The sequence below is a fragment of the Somniosus microcephalus genome, chromosome 4 (genome assembly GCF_052327205.1).
Source record: "Somniosus microcephalus isolate GS21.2 chromosome 4, FLI_Smic_1.0, whole genome shotgun sequence".
Taxonomy (NCBI): Eukaryota; Metazoa; Chordata; class Chondrichthyes; order Squaliformes; family Somniosidae; genus Somniosus; species Somniosus microcephalus.
The window spans coordinates 277,139,661-277,155,842 of NC_140990.1; the positions used below are offsets into that span (position 1 = coordinate 277,139,661).

The 16,182-nt window shown below is 44.0% G+C and overlaps 1 protein-coding gene across 6 annotated transcripts in view; it reads right to left on the minus strand.

Moving 5' to 3' along the window:
• Window positions 1-5,828: 5,828 nt before the first annotated feature.
• Window positions 5,829-16,182, minus strand: part of LOC147120484 (retinol dehydrogenase 7-like) — a 29,786-nt gene continuing 19,432 nt past the window's right edge. For all 6 annotated transcript variants that reach the window (XM_085986487.1, XM_085986486.1, XM_085986484.1 and 3 more), the window contains 4 exons: window positions 13,969-14,288; window positions 11,977-12,235; window positions 10,671-10,834; window positions 5,829-7,750 (listed from right to left, as the gene is read on the minus strand). In XM_085986487.1, coding sequence (XP_085842613.1) covers window positions 7,527-7,750; window positions 10,671-10,834; window positions 11,977-12,235; window positions 13,969-14,281 — 960 coding nt within the window. In that variant the 5' untranslated portion in view covers window positions 14,282-14,288 and the 3' untranslated portion in view covers window positions 5,829-7,526. The remainder of the gene's footprint in view (window positions 7,751-10,670; window positions 10,835-11,976; window positions 12,236-13,968; window positions 14,289-16,182) is intronic.

Here is a 16,182-nt window from a genome sequence, read left to right on the forward strand (position 1 = left end):
ACCCAACGCTGCCTATTCGTTTGGCTTGTGATGCTTCTCCATATGGTATTGGGGCAGTACTCTCACACATCCAGATCATTGACCTCCACTGAGCGCAACTATGCTCAGATAGATAGGGAGGCTCTCAGCCTTGTGTGGGGAGTAAAGAAGTTTAATCATTACCTGCAGGGCCAAAAGTTTACGCTTCTGACAGACCACCAGCCGTTGGTATCCATTTTTAACCCTAAGAAGGGTGTTTCGGTGATGACAGCACAGAGACTCCAGAGATGGTCCCTTTTCCTAGGGGCACATCAATATCAGATCGAATTCAAAGGTACAAAGCAGCATGGTAATGCTGATGGGCTGTCGCGCCTGCCACTACCTACAGAGGAGGAGGCACCGACGGTTGACCCTGTGGAGTTATTTCACTCGACCATCATCGAATGTTTACCAGTCACCAATACAAGTATTGAAAGAGAAACCAGGAACGACCCGACACTGTCCCGGGTCTACGAAGTGACAGTGAAGGGATGGCCAGCACATGGTGATCCACTGTTACCGGCATTCTCAGCAAGACGAGAACAGCTGTCCGTCTGTCAAGGAACATTGATGTATGGAACAAGGGTGATTATTCCTCCTAAGTTAAGAGAGAGAGTTCTAAAGGAACTGCATGAAGGTCATCTGGGGGGGGAGTCAAGATGAAAAGCCTTGCTAGGGCTTATGTGTGGTGGCCGGGTATCGACCAACAGATAGAGGATCTGACGAAAAGCTGCTCAGGGTGCCAAAAAGTGCAAAATGCACCTCCGATTGCACCGCTGCATCCATGGGAATGGCCTTCAACCCCATGGCAACGTATACATATTGACTTTGCGGGTCCATTCATGGACTCCATGTTTTTAATTGCGGTGGACGGACATTCTAAATGGCCAGAAGTGATTAAGATGACTACCACTACCTCGGAAAAGACGATCGCGGTGCTAAGAACGATATTTGCAAGAAATGGATTGCCAGAACAAATATGTTCAGACAACGGACCGCAGTTCGTGTCAGAAGAATTCCAGAAATTCATGAAGAAGAATGGGGTGAAACATTATACCTCTGCCCCATATCATCCGGCTACAAACGGGTTGGCCGAGAGATTTGTACAAACGTTCAAAAAAGCAATAAAGGCCATGAGCGAAGATCAGATTCCACTACAACACAAGGTGGACAAATTCCTACTGGCATATCGAAACGCCACTCATGCAGTGACAAACCAAAGTCCTGCCATGATGTTCTATAACAGGAGGTTGCGGTCCAGGTTGGACTTGTTAAAACCAAATGTGCGGAGGGAAGTTGAAAACAAACAGTTCCAGCATATAAATAACAAGACCACTCGGAGTTTCGAAATAGGACAACCAGTGTTAGCCCGGGACTATAAAAACGAGAAATGGCAATCTGGAACAATTCGGGCCAGACAAGGACCCCTGATGTACATGGTAGATATTGGTGAAAATATAATACGGCGTCATGCTGACCAACTGGTAGAATCGAGAACAAGGGTCGAACCCATGGTTACGGCAGAGACAACCGTGGAAGAAGTTAGTGAGCCTGAAGCATCTACCTCAGAAGTGAATGTACCTGATGATGATGTCCAATCCATAAGAGACCAACTAGATGAGTCACCCCAGCAACGAGAATCAGAGACCCCTGAAAGGCGTTATCCAACTCGAATCAGGAGGCCTCCTCAGAGACTGAATCTTTGAACTGTTTTGCATGAAGTTGTATATATATGTTATGTTGTTAAATGGGGATATAACTGTTAAGCTAAAAAGGGAGGATTGTGGTGTATGTAACCTGTTCCACCTTAAGAGAACTACCTTAAGAGATGTACTACTTTCTCTTGGCTGCTGTATACTGTAATACCGGTGGTGACCACACCGGTATATAAGTGTTGTGTAGGGATTTGCTGGGCAGTTCAGCCCTGACCTCCAAATAGTAAAGACCTGTTAAAGTTATTCTTGTGGTCTGTGTCCAGTGATTTATAATAAGCATAACTGGGACACACAGACTTAACAGTTAGGTGATATGAATATCAATGTTGTTATTTGGGCAGATGGTGTTTATTTTAGGGTACATAGCCTGGGTCATATGCTGGACATGTCACTAGAGGGGCATGCATTCAGCTCAAGTCCTCTTCAATGAACTGCTGCTAAACAGCTCTAACTGCAGGCAACCGTTGGAACCCTCCCACTTGCTTGTTTTGCTCTATTTCAGTATCCTGTCCTCACCATACTGAAGGCCTTGCTCCAGTGGTAGCTCTATGCATTATGCAGTACACAGCACCCCATAAGCATATGGGACACTGTTTCTGGGCTGTATTACAGGAAGCCACCAGATCTGTTCAGGCATCTGAATTGTTGTTTGATGACTTCAGTGGTCTATTCAGTGAAGGCTCTAGTTGATCCATGAATCTGATTGTAGTAGAGTACTGCAACAAAGCATGGGTTGCAAATACAGTGGGGTACAGATCATTCAGCTGAAGTTCTCTTCAATGAGCTGCTGCTGAACAGCTCTGGCTGCAGGTAACTGTTGGAACCCTCCCACTTCCTTGCTATGCTTTATTTCACCAGTACCCTCTCTACATCATGCTGAAGGCCTTGCTCCAATGGTGGCTCCATGTGTTACGCAGTATACAGCACTTTACAATCAAGTCAAGTGTGAAGGTGATAGAAAGCTCTTATCTCCAAGCAGCCTTTAGCTTGCTGTGCAAAGATAAACAGTGGGAGGATGGACAATTGACACAATATAAAGGCATCATGACAGCTGCCAGAAAAGCAGACAGACACAGACCTCAATGATTTTCTGATGGTCATTGCGCACCAGTTATACCCGAATAGAGTGGAAGCCCTTGCAACATGAAGGTGGTTGCATTGTGTGAAGGATGAGGTAGATGCAGTCAATGGCATCCTGGACTTGGAGGAATCCTCTAAGCTGTATGAACCCCACAGCTCTATCCTGCTGTTTCCAGATACCTGTGGAAAAAGTGATGAATGTGTTTGCTCCAGCAAACAAACCATCAGGTACCTGTTTAATATAATCATGGACTGCAGACTGACTGATATTATTGATTCTATTTTTCGGCTTTTTCCCAGGCGATGGGGGGAAAAGGATAATTGGTGTGTGGGGGTTATAAGGACATTGGGATCAATTAACCCAATTGATTAAAAGGGCACCAGACAAATCCTTAACCCCTCAACCTTCCTGGGTGATGAAAATGAAAACTTACCCCACTGTCTCCCATCTAGGGAAGTACCAGATGTCTAAACTGTACTCACTAACCTGTTATATCAGCTGATGCAGGTTATATTAATTTTTACATTCAGCCCCCCACAATTAGGATGCATATAAGCTACTGAGTGAACAAGTTAACCTCTCCTTGCTGAAGCCATTGAAGAAAAAAATCAGATTATAAAATCATGAACTAACATTTCTTTATTAAGGCACTTAGGATAATATAAATCGGTAGCATCTTACTGTTAAACAGTAATAGCATGCAAGATATTCAGGTAACTATTATTGACTGATAAAATTAATATCTAAAGTTACGAAGGTGATTCCAGTGTATCATTATAACATCATATTAACAGGTTGTGTTTATTACAAGTTGATATTATGTTCAATGTCCAAAATTGACAAAGTAAGCAAGGTTAGTTGCAATTAGATGCAGTGGGGTCTAAATTCAATAGCCCCCTAAAACGGGCGTGGGTATCGCAATGCACGATTAGCCCACGCCCGTTAAGTCCGAAGGAGGCAGCATGTAAACGACGTGCTGTCTGGTAATTTACATGATAGTAGTGTGCAGCCCAGTGCGGAGTGAGCTGTTGAGTGGCTGCGCACTTCAGCAGGGAGCCCAAGTTTGTGCGAGGCTAGCACCATTTAAAGCCAGCCTGCACCTCTTAAAGGGGAGGTGCATTCTGGCTGGAGCCATAAATGGCTAGGGAAGACATTCCGAGCAGGAAGATGGTGTATTAATGGCACAACAGGAGAGCGGCTCCAAGATTTTCCAACACAGCATTGGAGGCCTTGGTGCAGAAGGTGGACAGGAGGAGAGAGGTCCTCTATCCACAGGGGGTCAGGAGACCTTCCAGACAAACTTTAAGGTAATAGGAGCAGATAGCCATTGCGTTCAATGCCATAAGTGTAGCGCCAAGGACCTGGATGCAGAGCCCCAAGTAGTTTGATGACCTCACACAAGTGGTCAAGGTCAGTGAATTCATCTTCAAATGCCATATCCTTACAACTGAACCACTAGGCTCAGACACTGCTCAATTCACCAGCCCCTCTTCACTCACCTACCAACAATCTCTATCAATCACAACTCATACCTCACATTCATAGCTTTATCTTACACATTTAGCACTGCTGTAAGCCTCACTCACAGCTTGCACACACACTGCCAGCTATTCACCCCAAACACATTACACTAAACTCACTGACACACTTCCCTCTCTCTTGCAGGACAATGTGGCTCATAACTGAGGCAGCAGGGGCTACCCACAGGGAGACAAGCACACCTGCATGACCTAACCCCCATGGGAGGAGACTGGAGATTATTGGAGTGGCCATCGCTGAGCCCGTGGCCAGTGGCGTGGCTGAAACAGTCGAAGATGATGGTATCCTCCTTCTCACGTCCCACTTCCCCTTCATCCCACAATTTCTTCTGATTTACAAGCTGCAGAGTGTAAGCATGCATCTCTTGCTTTACCCACCAAAACAAACCCCCCTCCCCCCTCACTGCAACCCTACCCCTGTGCCTTTCTCCTTTCAGATAGCCAAGAACTGCAACCTGGCCAGGCAGTGGTGGAGGACCAAGAACTGGAAGAGGAAGAAGGCAGTGACGCAGCACCATCACTCAATTTCACGCTTGCAGCCACGAGCTCAGATACTGACACTCCGCGTACTTTAGAGGAAAGGTTAGACGCGGGATCTGCACGTGGTGGGACAGCCGGCATGAGTGGCCTGCAGCCAGGGCAGTGCAGGTGCCAGCTCCCTAGAGCGAGAGGTTGCACACAAGTTTGGCTGCAGAGGACTCAGATGAGGACTTCGATGGGGCGGCCTACAGAAGGCGGCTGATGGGTATACACAATGAAATGCTTGGTGCATTGGCAGGCCCGCCAGAAAGCCTGCGTGTCGAAGCATGGAGGAGACCAGCACCAACCTTGCACAGGGCTTTGCGCAGAGCTTGGAGCCCATCCTTTCCAGCATGGAAGCGATGACCAACTCCATTAGCACACTTGTGGACCCAACCATGATGCGGCGTCTGATGGCTGAGGTCTCCGCTTCCATTCCAGCACAAGCCATCCAACGTCCGAGTGCTGCAGTGGAAGCTCAGACTTCTGTCATGCAAGCTCAATTGCTGCCTCGCAAGCTCAGACTGCTGCCATCGGGGCTATGGTTACCAGTGTTCAAAGGGGCTTGTAGGGTGTCACGGCAGTCCAGCAACCTGTCCTCCAACAGATTACTAGGATTGCTGAGGCGGCATTTCGGGGGAGTGACACTGGCTTCGTGGAGCACGAACCTGTTGTCCTCTCAGGTTGACAGCATTCGCACTCCCACTCTTCCAGTGCCCTCGCTTTTGCCTGTCAGCCCGGACTGCTACCACCCATAGAGATGGTGCAGTCCGAAGCTGGGCCTTCTAGGCCCAGAGCTGCTCGAGGTCATCCTCCAAGTCCATCTGCTGTCTCCCCCACAGAAAGTCAGCAGCCTTCCACCAGCCACGCTGCAGCCACTGGGGTAGCATTGCGTAGGAGCACTAGGATAGGCAAAGGCACATTCTGCTATTTTGTGTCAAAAACAAATCTCATACCTTTGATTCATAAAGCAAAGTCCTTTAATTTCATTTCAACCAATCTTGGTGATACACCTCTTTTCATATTTTAGGTACCGGCCAAACAGAGTAACACTTTGTAGCAGAGTTTTTCATATATAACGACAAATATCTTAGCCAGGCACATGTCAAGCACATAATGAACAATTCTTAATTGCCTAAAGAACAGGTCAGATTGAGCTAATGGCTTGGAATTTGCAGTCAGCGGTGAAGCAAAGGCATTTGCCGCTGGCCCCGAAGTAAGCTTCCCACAAAGATCTTGTGATCTGTGTTGAGAATTTGGGGTTTTCCAACAGGTAGTTGAAATCAACGGAGTATAATGGGAATCCCCTAGTGCGAGCTGCTGTGACGGCAACAAGCTGCTTAAGCAGCCAATCAAAATGCAGAATTCTCTCAGACAGCAAACCAGGAAGTGGGTAAGCGCCTAAAATTCTAACTTTTTAAAAATGTTAGAGCAAAACAAAGATTGGGACTCATATGGGGAAAAGGCAAACCTGAAATAATGAACAAAGTTTTTTAAAAATTATTTTTAAGTTTCTTAAATATTTTTTAATTTTTATTAAAATGGATAAATTTGACACTGCACAAATTTAAAAATGAGATTTTCAGGCCCATAACCTTTGTTTAGCAGTCAATACACTGTTAAAACCCCAGTTACACCTAATCCCTTTGGGTCCAACTTTTAGTGGGGCATTTAACAGCGTTATTACGGAGGAAGAGCCAAAGTTTTCATCAGTTTCCCTGATTTGAGAGATTTCACCGATTGCTGGTTCTGTGGGTCGGAGGGGCGGATGCGCAGCGCAGCCTGTGGAGGAGCATTCAATGACAGACCGCAACTTCAGGATTTCCGCATTAGGCTGCGCCTGCGCTAAATCCTGACGTTGCAGTCAGTTTCAAAAGCAGAAGGACGGCGAACGCTGCCAGTTCGCAGTCATCGGGACCACAAATTCCAGCCCATTATCTTCAAGAGTGTTTAATTTATTGACCATAAATACCTATAGCAAAGCAATCCAGATAAGAATGAGGTCTTCAGGGCTATGAGAGAGACTCTGGTCATGTTGTTTTGGCCATAATCACAACAGGGGACAAAGCAACAAGATAAAGGATGACCACCCTCATGGTCGTCAGAACATAATTCTTCATTCCCCCTTGGAAAGATTGGTGTTTTTGGTTCTCGTCACTAATTAGAACTGGATGCTAACTTTTTTCTGTTTTAACAGTGCTGTCTTGGAAGCACTCATAGTTCTTAACATTAACCCTTACTATTTTCCAAGAGTTCAACAGGATTGCTGAAAACCCCATTTTATTGACATTTCTAAGCATTTGCCTACAGAATAAAATCAGCTAAAGAATAGACAAAGACACAAATGGCCTTGACCCGGACATAAAAACATAAACAAGCGACACTTGCATTTCAAATGATCACATGATTACCAATGATTACCATTCACCAATAAATCGACACTAAAAAGGCCTCCGATTGTTTTTAAAATAAAAATCATCAAGTACAGATTGCGTGTAATTTTGTGGTTAAAGACTTATGCAGATTTATGTGACAGATTCTTGTTTTAGAGTTGGGTCAGTGGTATTTCTTATTGTATACCCAACAGAATTTTCTTTTAATTTGGTATATTTCAAGATCAATTCCCTTTCATTATAAAGCAGTCACAAAAGCATGTTAAAAAATACCTTTTGCCAGCTTAACTCTATCTCTACAGAGCACAAAATCAGAGATGGCTGTTGGCATGTAGGAGAGAGGAATCCAAAACATTTTGGAATCTAGTCCAGCAGAGTAGCGAGTGCGAGGGTGAACAGATGTCAGAGCATGGTTCATACACCACACCACTTTCATCAAATCGGTGTCTACAAGCTTTTCCATAATTTCCTTATATTTTGATAAAGCTGCAAAACAATACAAAATGTATATGTTAAAATGAATTAATGTCTTCCGCCATGATAACTTAGGCAAGCTACAAATATGATAGATTGGAGATGACTAGGGGACGTGCATATAAGTTACACAAAGGTAGGGCTTCGTTAGAGGTTAGGTGGTTCTTCTTTTCCCAGAGGATAGCTGACCTTTGGAACAAGTTGTCGGCTCACGCAGTAAGTGCTGACTCTCTGCAAACCTTCGAAAGAGAGCTGGACCAGTTCCTGGGTGGGGCAGAGATCACGTCTTATAAAAGATAGGTGAAATGCCCAGTAATGTAAGCATGGTTAATGTGGTCCCCCAGACTAGTTTAAGATGGTTGGAGGGGAATTTTCCAGATTCCCCCCCCCCCCCAATTGATCCTAGTTTAATCTGTTTCTTTTCCTTCCCAGGAGTCTACATGGATGCTGATGAATAGGAGGGGTGTCCAATCATGATGCTACTTGTAATACAACCATGTGGTGCAGGCTTAATGGACTAGATGATCTTCTCCTACCCAACATTTTCATACGTTCATATGTATGAATCAGAAACACCAAAACAGTGAAGATTGCCCAGCTACAGTCTCTGAAGTCTTTTGATGGGGGTCAACAACCATAAATGATACTGAGCTGCATGGAAACCTACAAAACTGCCCACTATTGGCAGACCGTAGCTAATTCATTAAACAAAATGGACAAATTTCCATGGGTAATTCAGTTGCCTAATCAGCCATGGACAATAGAATAGTCCTCGATTTCATGTGCACTCTCTTGGTCACACCAAGCAGACTAAGGCTGTTCATTTAACAAGCCCAAGTTTCAGGAGATAGAGAATGAATTTAGCACCATGAAATGCAGATGGTTGGCATGTGTGATACTACTGAAGTAAAATGACAAAGCACTGCACCACCACTGCATGACCATGGTTCACAGGCTGCCATCAGATAAAGCAAGACTCCGGATTGGGTGATGAAAAAGAAAGATAGCAAGATCACTCTTGGACTCTTTGAATGAGCAGCCTTAGTTTGCTTGGTGTGCATATGACATCAAGTATCACCCCGAAATAGGAGAAAGGGAATCTCTTCATGTAAGAAGTCAATGCAATGAAAATCAGGCAGGTTCTATAAAGGCCGTGTGATCCACCTGACTAGATTGCTGCCCAGATAGTAAAGATGGAAATCTACCCCATCGGGTTGTACTTCAGCAAAGACCACAATACCTTCTGGAATTTCTCCTGATTAAATCAGACAGATTATTTAATTAAATCGAATTTGAGAGTCAAGCTACTTAAACTGGGAGTGTTTTAAGGCACCAGCGAGAAGGAGAACACCTTCCAGTTGCCATGGTACAGGAGGAGAGGTACTTCAAATTGAAGGCCGTATCAACATTACTGAAAATACTGCAACACACCAGCAGTTTCTCTCTATACTGGAATAAACATTTGTCCATTTCATTTACCCTCTAGGTGCAAGAATATAAAAAAGGGCAAAATTTTATAACCAAAAACAGGTGAGATGTTAACACTTTAAAAGTCTCACACTTGACCCCAACATGCCTCCAACCCGCTCACTTCTGGGTTTAACGGAGACGGAACAAGGTGCGGGCAGCCAACCCGCTCCCAGGATGGCAGCCTCAGATTTAACTTGCTTTGTAGGTTTAATCCTGGCTGGCAGTTTCCCAGGCCTCGGGATATCCAGCAGCTGAAGGGAGGCGAGGACAGCTTGGGAGAGAAGTTATGTGCCTGCCTTTACAGCACTGCTTGTGAGCCAAGAGGAGTGAAGTGCTTCCCTCCAGCACCACCAACCACCCCCCCCCCCTCCCCCAAGCATACCCTCTTGGCTTGGATCGAACCCTTCCTCCATCAGACCTCCCCCACCACCCAGAGATCGAGGTTTGGACTGCCTCCGGGGTGGGGGACTGGACTCCTCCCCACTGCCAGGAGCAGCTGCAGACTCCTTACTTGGGCTGCAGCCTGCTCCGGAGTGCTTCCCGTCCGACTGGAAGCCAAGCCTGCCAATCAGGCTGACTTCTGGGGGAGGCGGGGGTGAAATCCTTGCAAAAAAAGTCAAAGCTCCACAGATTGCGGGGAAACCCAAACTTCTGGGTTTCCCAACCGAAATTCCGCCCCTCCCGCCTACCAAACCCACCCGTCAAGATCAGGGCCAAAGTCTCAAACAGTAAAAATGTAAATGAAAAAGAGATAGTAGAACAATGTTGAGAAATAAAAGGCACAATAAATTTACAGTTTATAATAATGACACTATCTTCTGCCATTTTAAAGTAAAATATGCTCAAAATGCATTTGGGCAAGTGTTGGAATGTTCTCGTGCTGATTTGAGACCGGGGACTTGGACTGTGGTCAACCAATGTGATAACATAGGGTCTGCATGCAGATTAGATATTGGCCTTTTATCTCCGAGATCTGGCTTGGGACAGGAGTGCAGTGGTGATCACCTGTGGTTAGAACTGGGACAAATTGTTGGGGCAGAGCAACGGGAACTTTACTCTGCATCTAACTGTAATACTTCAGCTAGGAGCTAATAGAGTGTTTGAAATGGAAATTCTTCAGTACTAACACTCATCACCTTGAGGGCCACAACATTTTTGTAAAAGTTAGTTTACAAAAGTTATTGAAAATGGTTCCTAACGAAGCAGAAATGTGGTACTGCAGCTGTTCCAACTGAAATGGAGAAAAATACACTGTTGACAAATATAAAAACTTAAATCAAAAATATGTTTTGCATTTTCTAAAATATTCTGCTTTCTATGTGAAATGAAGCAGTGGATGAACAATATTTAAATGAGATTTAAGACTGGATATTTAGGAAACATGTTAGGATCAAAAGTTTTACAATTGGAATTTAATGCTTTGATTGGAAGCATCTGTAGTTTACACACAAAAACAACTTACATTTATCTGGGTAATCAGCTCCATATTCTTCCTTTACATCCTGTGGTAACCTGATCCAGAGCTTTTTTATACACTCTGCTGTCATGTCATAATTAGTGATAGTTGTCTTGAAAAAGCCTGGCTCAATACAAAGAACTTTTACTCCAAAATGTCTCATATCCCTCCTGCAAAACAAGATGATAAAACTACTGCATTGTTAGACTTTTAACCATCGTACAATTATTTTGTTTATTTTTGTCCTACGATTGGTTTTGTTTTAGAGCTACGGTGTGATGGAGGGACGTTTATGCTGCTTATTACAAAATTGTAATGTGGATTCCATGCCCATAATGGAATCCACCCAATTTTCTGCCCATTAATTTATATGGCTGAGGAGACTCCATACCGGCATCAGCAAGTACTGGAAAAAAAGCAGGAATTGTAAAAAAGTTAAATAAAAATATACACTGCTCTGTTTCTTGGATTATCAATCCACTTACCCTGCCTGCACTAGGGGGATGTCATTTAACAGTATGAAGGTATAGCCAATCTCAGAGGATTACAAGAGCAATTAAAGCATGCTGAGGAAATACCTTTGCGGAATCCAGATGATTGTACCATATCCATTAAGACATAGGCCTGCAAATTCCTAAATTGGGGATTCAGTGGTTGTAAGTGTAGTGGGGTAGGACAGGACTTATGCCCGACGAAATTGGAGGAGGCTAAACTAGTCGGAAATCCCAGGGTCAGCTAATTTAAATAATGTTGGCAGAACAAGTCCCACCAGCAGGGTGCCAGATACCTCAGAGGCTGCAGAAAATTCGTGAAGTTTATCACATTTTCATCCATTTTATAGATTCATATAATTTTTTTTTAAGCTTTCACACATTAGGTTTAATAGTTTTCCCATCAATGGTCAGCTATAAGAAGCAAGGGTGTAAGCTCAGGAATATACTTTAAATACAAGTCTAATCCTTTTCCACTCATTCAGCTTTCAATTTATTTCAACCTCTCTACAAAGTACAATATGTAAATTGTGGCTGAGTTAGAAATTCAGCTGAATTTTACAAAGCAGAATTGCGACATAAACAGAACCATTGAACATTTCTTAACCTTTTGCTAAACAGTTTTGTTTTAGCTTTTAAAACACATCTAATTCTAATGGGAAAGAATATAAACTCCCCAGCAACACTGTACTTGATCTACCTTTGTAAAATAAACAAACAAAGACAAAAAGTGGCTCAGATTTAGTGTTATGTAATTATAAAAAAGTTAATTATCAGGACATAACTAATATTAATGGACAACTTTGTAATTTCTAACTCACCTGAGACTGTCATTGAAGGCTTCAACACCAAATTTGGAGATGCAGTAAGATCCACCCACAGGACTGAGCCTGCCAAATATACTTGCCACATTCACTATTCTGCCACGTGCCCTCTTTATCAGTGGAAGCACGCTCAGTGTGACCTCAATGAGTCCTATCAGGTTGACATTCAGTATTACTTTGTGATCATCTATTGTTAGCCAGTCACTTGGTCCAGAGGGTAGAGAGATTCCAGCATTGTTAACTAGCCCCCACAGTCCTGGAATAGTTTTTTGAAACAAAACAATATATATATATATATATATTTTTGACTTCAAATTATTCCATATTATATAGCTTTATTCCTAATATGTAGTTCCATACATAGAATTTATATTGATGCAAGGCTGATAGTTATGCAGTGTAAGGCACCATTCCTAGAAGGAGTCAGTAATTACATTATTCCGGCACTAAATCACAAGGGATTTACTAAGCTCCCTCTAGAAAACCAGTGAAAATCCAACAGACCACTAGGTGGGCAGGAATCAGATAGAGCTGCCTCTCACTAGACTTATGGATTTAAACAGAACCCCCTCCAACTAGACCACTAAGGATTAAAAATTGGACTCATTCGCCACCCACCAGAAACCCATTAGACAACTGGGATTCAAGCAAATACCACCCCAGCTAGGAATTGGAATTAGACACCATTCAGCTGGAAGTCAAACAGAATGTCCATTCACTAGACATCAGTCACCGTTCCCAACAGGTTAACACAAAGCAATGGTAGCTTCTTCCCAGGGCTGTCATCCTACTGAACTCCACAAATAAACTCTAAAGCCTGCACATCTGCCAATGCACTTTATTATGGTTATGTTAATGTATTACAAGCCAAATGTATGTTGAATGTTTAAATGTCTTAATCTAAATGTACACTCGCGGGAGCCGCAAGCCTACATTTCGTTGTACTGCACTTGTGCACTAACAATGACAATAAAAGTTGATTTGATTTTTGACCCACAGCTGCCATCAATGAATTCCTCACTGCTCCAAATCCCAATTTATCAGTTCTAACTTGAACTCTACCAAACCAATTTAATCTCCTCAGCAAAGATTCTGCAATGTTTCTCCATGCCCTAAAGTTCAATCAAGAAAATTTCTAGATGCTGCATTTAAATGCAACAACAACAACTTTGACTTAGTGGTAGCATTCTTGCCTTTTAGTCAGATGGTCATATGTTCAAGCTTCACTCTATAGACACAAGTATATAATCTAGGCTGATACTTTAGTGCAGGACTGAGGGTGTACTGTACTGTTAGAGATGTCATCTTTCAGATGAGATTTTGAACCGAGGCTTATCTGCCCTCGCAGGCGTATCCTGTGGCACTATTTGAAGAGCAGCAGTTCTCCCTGTGTGTCAGCCAGTATTGATCCCTCAACCAACATCACTAAAACAGATTACCTTGTCATTTATATCACTGCTGCTTGTGGGACCTTGCTGTGTGCAAACTGGCTGCTGAATTTTCCTACATTAAACATTGACTACACTTCAGAAAGTGGCTGTGAAGTGCTTTGGAATGTCCCGAGGTCATGAAGGTGCTATATAAATGGAAGCTGTTTCTTCCTAAATTTATATTCAGTATTTTACACAAACCAGTTCACTAACTTGCACAAACAAGCCTTTACTAGTTTTGAACAAGTGACCTCTATTATCTTAGCTGATTTTACATACATTGTACATAGGCAGCAAGATGCTACTATCACATTTATAACATTTCACGGTCTTAAATTTTAGTATACTATAGAAAACTGAAGAGAGATACTTGCATTTATAGAGCACCTCATCACATAATTGAAAAGTGTCAAAGTGCTTCATGCATTACTTTTTTTTTTATTTAAAAGACTGCTGTGATTGTTGTACCTAACAAACACAACTGGTTTACAAATCAGCACTGTGATCAAATAACTGACATTTTCAATATGGCAGAGGTGAAAGACAATCCTTAAATTACCTTTTTCTTTAACCTCAGATTTTACAAACTCTGCAGCCTTGTTGATGCTTTCAGATTTGGCAACGTCAAGCTGGAAAGTTTTGAGTCTTGATGATGCGCTATTCTTCAGTTCTTGAGCCCCCTCCTCAGTAAAACAGGCAGCTAGAACATGGAATCCCTGCTGATCCAGGTGCTTGGCCAGCAGATTACCAAAGCCAGAGTCACAGCCGGTGATGTACACATGCTTGTCAGATACATTCTTTATACACTTATTGTCTCTGTACCAATAGTACAGGACACATAAAAACAAAAAAATAAGCAGGTATTCAAGCATTTCCAAACTGTGGAAAAACAGAGGAGAGCATTTTTAAAATGTTATTTTCGTTCTAGAAAATATTTAGATTTTGTGAAGTCACTGTAAAGTAGTTCCAGGAGGTTCAACAAGTACATTAGAACAGTTCGATAGCAAAATACTGCAGATGTTGGAAATCCGAAATAACAGAAAATGCTGGAAAAACTCAGGTCAGGCAACATCCGTGGAGAGAAATTTGAGTTGACGTTTCGGGTCGAACCCTTCTTCAAAACTGGAAAGAAAAGAAAGAAACTAGATCGAAGGCAGGGCTGCGATTGGACAAAAGAAGTGAAAGAAACAAAAGAAGTAAAAGAGCTAGACGAGATGGTAATAGGCTGAGATTAGGTGTAAAGTGTACTGGCAGGGCAAGAGATAGCTGCCAGGTATGAGAGAGAAACAAAAGGAAAGCGGGGGGGGGGGGGGGGGGGAAAAAGAGAGAAAAGGAGTGGAAAAATTACACGAGAAAATGTGTAATAGGGGCCGAGGTTATGATCTGAAATTGTTGAACTCGATATTGAGTCCGGAAGGCTGCAGAGTGCTGTTCCTCGAGTTTACGTTGAGCTTCCGTGGAACAATACAAGAGGCCAAGGACGGTGAGGTCCGAGTGGGAATGGAGCGGTGAATTAAAATGACAGGCAACCGGAAGCTCAGGGTCACCCTTACGGACTGAATGGAGGTGTTCCGCAAAGTGGTCACCCAATCTGCATTTGGTCTCCCAAATGTAGAGGAGACCGCATCGTGAACAACGAATACAGTATACTAGATTGCGAGAAGTACAAGTAAATCGCTGTTTCACCTGGAAGGGGTGTTTGGGGCCCTGGATCTCTTCCCACCTACATCCGCGACTCTTCAGACGCCCTCCGCCACTAACAGTTTCCAGTTTCCTGGCCCCAACCGCTTCCTTTTCACCATGGACGTACAATCACTCTACACCTCCATCCCCCACCCGGATGGCCTGAGGGCGCTCCGCTTCTTCCTTGAACAGAGGCCCGACCAGTCCCCATCCACCACCACCTTCCTCCGCCTGGCTGAACTTGTTCTCACATTGAACAACTTCTCCTTTAACTCCACTCATTTCCTCCAAATCAAAAGGTGTCGCCATGGGTACCCGCATGGGTCCTAACTATGCCTGCCTTTTCATGGGCTATGTGGAACAATCTTTGTTCCAGTCCTACTCGGGTCCCCTCCCTCACCTCTTTTTCCGATACATTGATGACTGTATCGGTGCCGTTTCCTGCTCTCGCCCCGAACTTGACAATTTCATTCACTTTGCCTCCAATTTCCACCCTTCCCTCACATGGTCCATCTCGGACTCTTCCCTTCCTCGACTTTTCCGTCTCCATCTCTGGGGATAGGTTATCGACCAATATTCACTACAAGCCCACTGACTCCCACAGCTACCTGGACTACACTTCCTCCCACCCCGCTTCCTGTAAGGACTCTATTCCATTCTCCCAGTTTCTCCGTCTCCGCCGTATCTGCACCACACCACCAGTGCTTCAGACATGTCTTCCTTTTTCCGCAACCGAGGATTCCCCTCTACCGTGGTTGACACTGCCCTCGACCGTGTCAGTTCTATCTCCCGCACTTCTGCCCTCACCCCTGCCCCTCCCGGAACCACGATAGGGTTCCCCTTGTCCTCACCTTTCATCCCACCAGCCTCCACATTCAACGGATCATCCTCCGGCATTTCCGCTACCCCCAAAGTGATCCCACCACCAAACATATCTTCCCCTCCCCTCCCCTTTCAGCATTCCGTAGGGACCGCTCCCTCCGAGACACCCTAGTCCACTCCTCTATCACCCCAAACAGCCCTTCCCCTTCGCCTGGCACCTTCCCGTGCAAGCGGAGATGTAACACCTGCCCCTATACCTCCCCCCTTC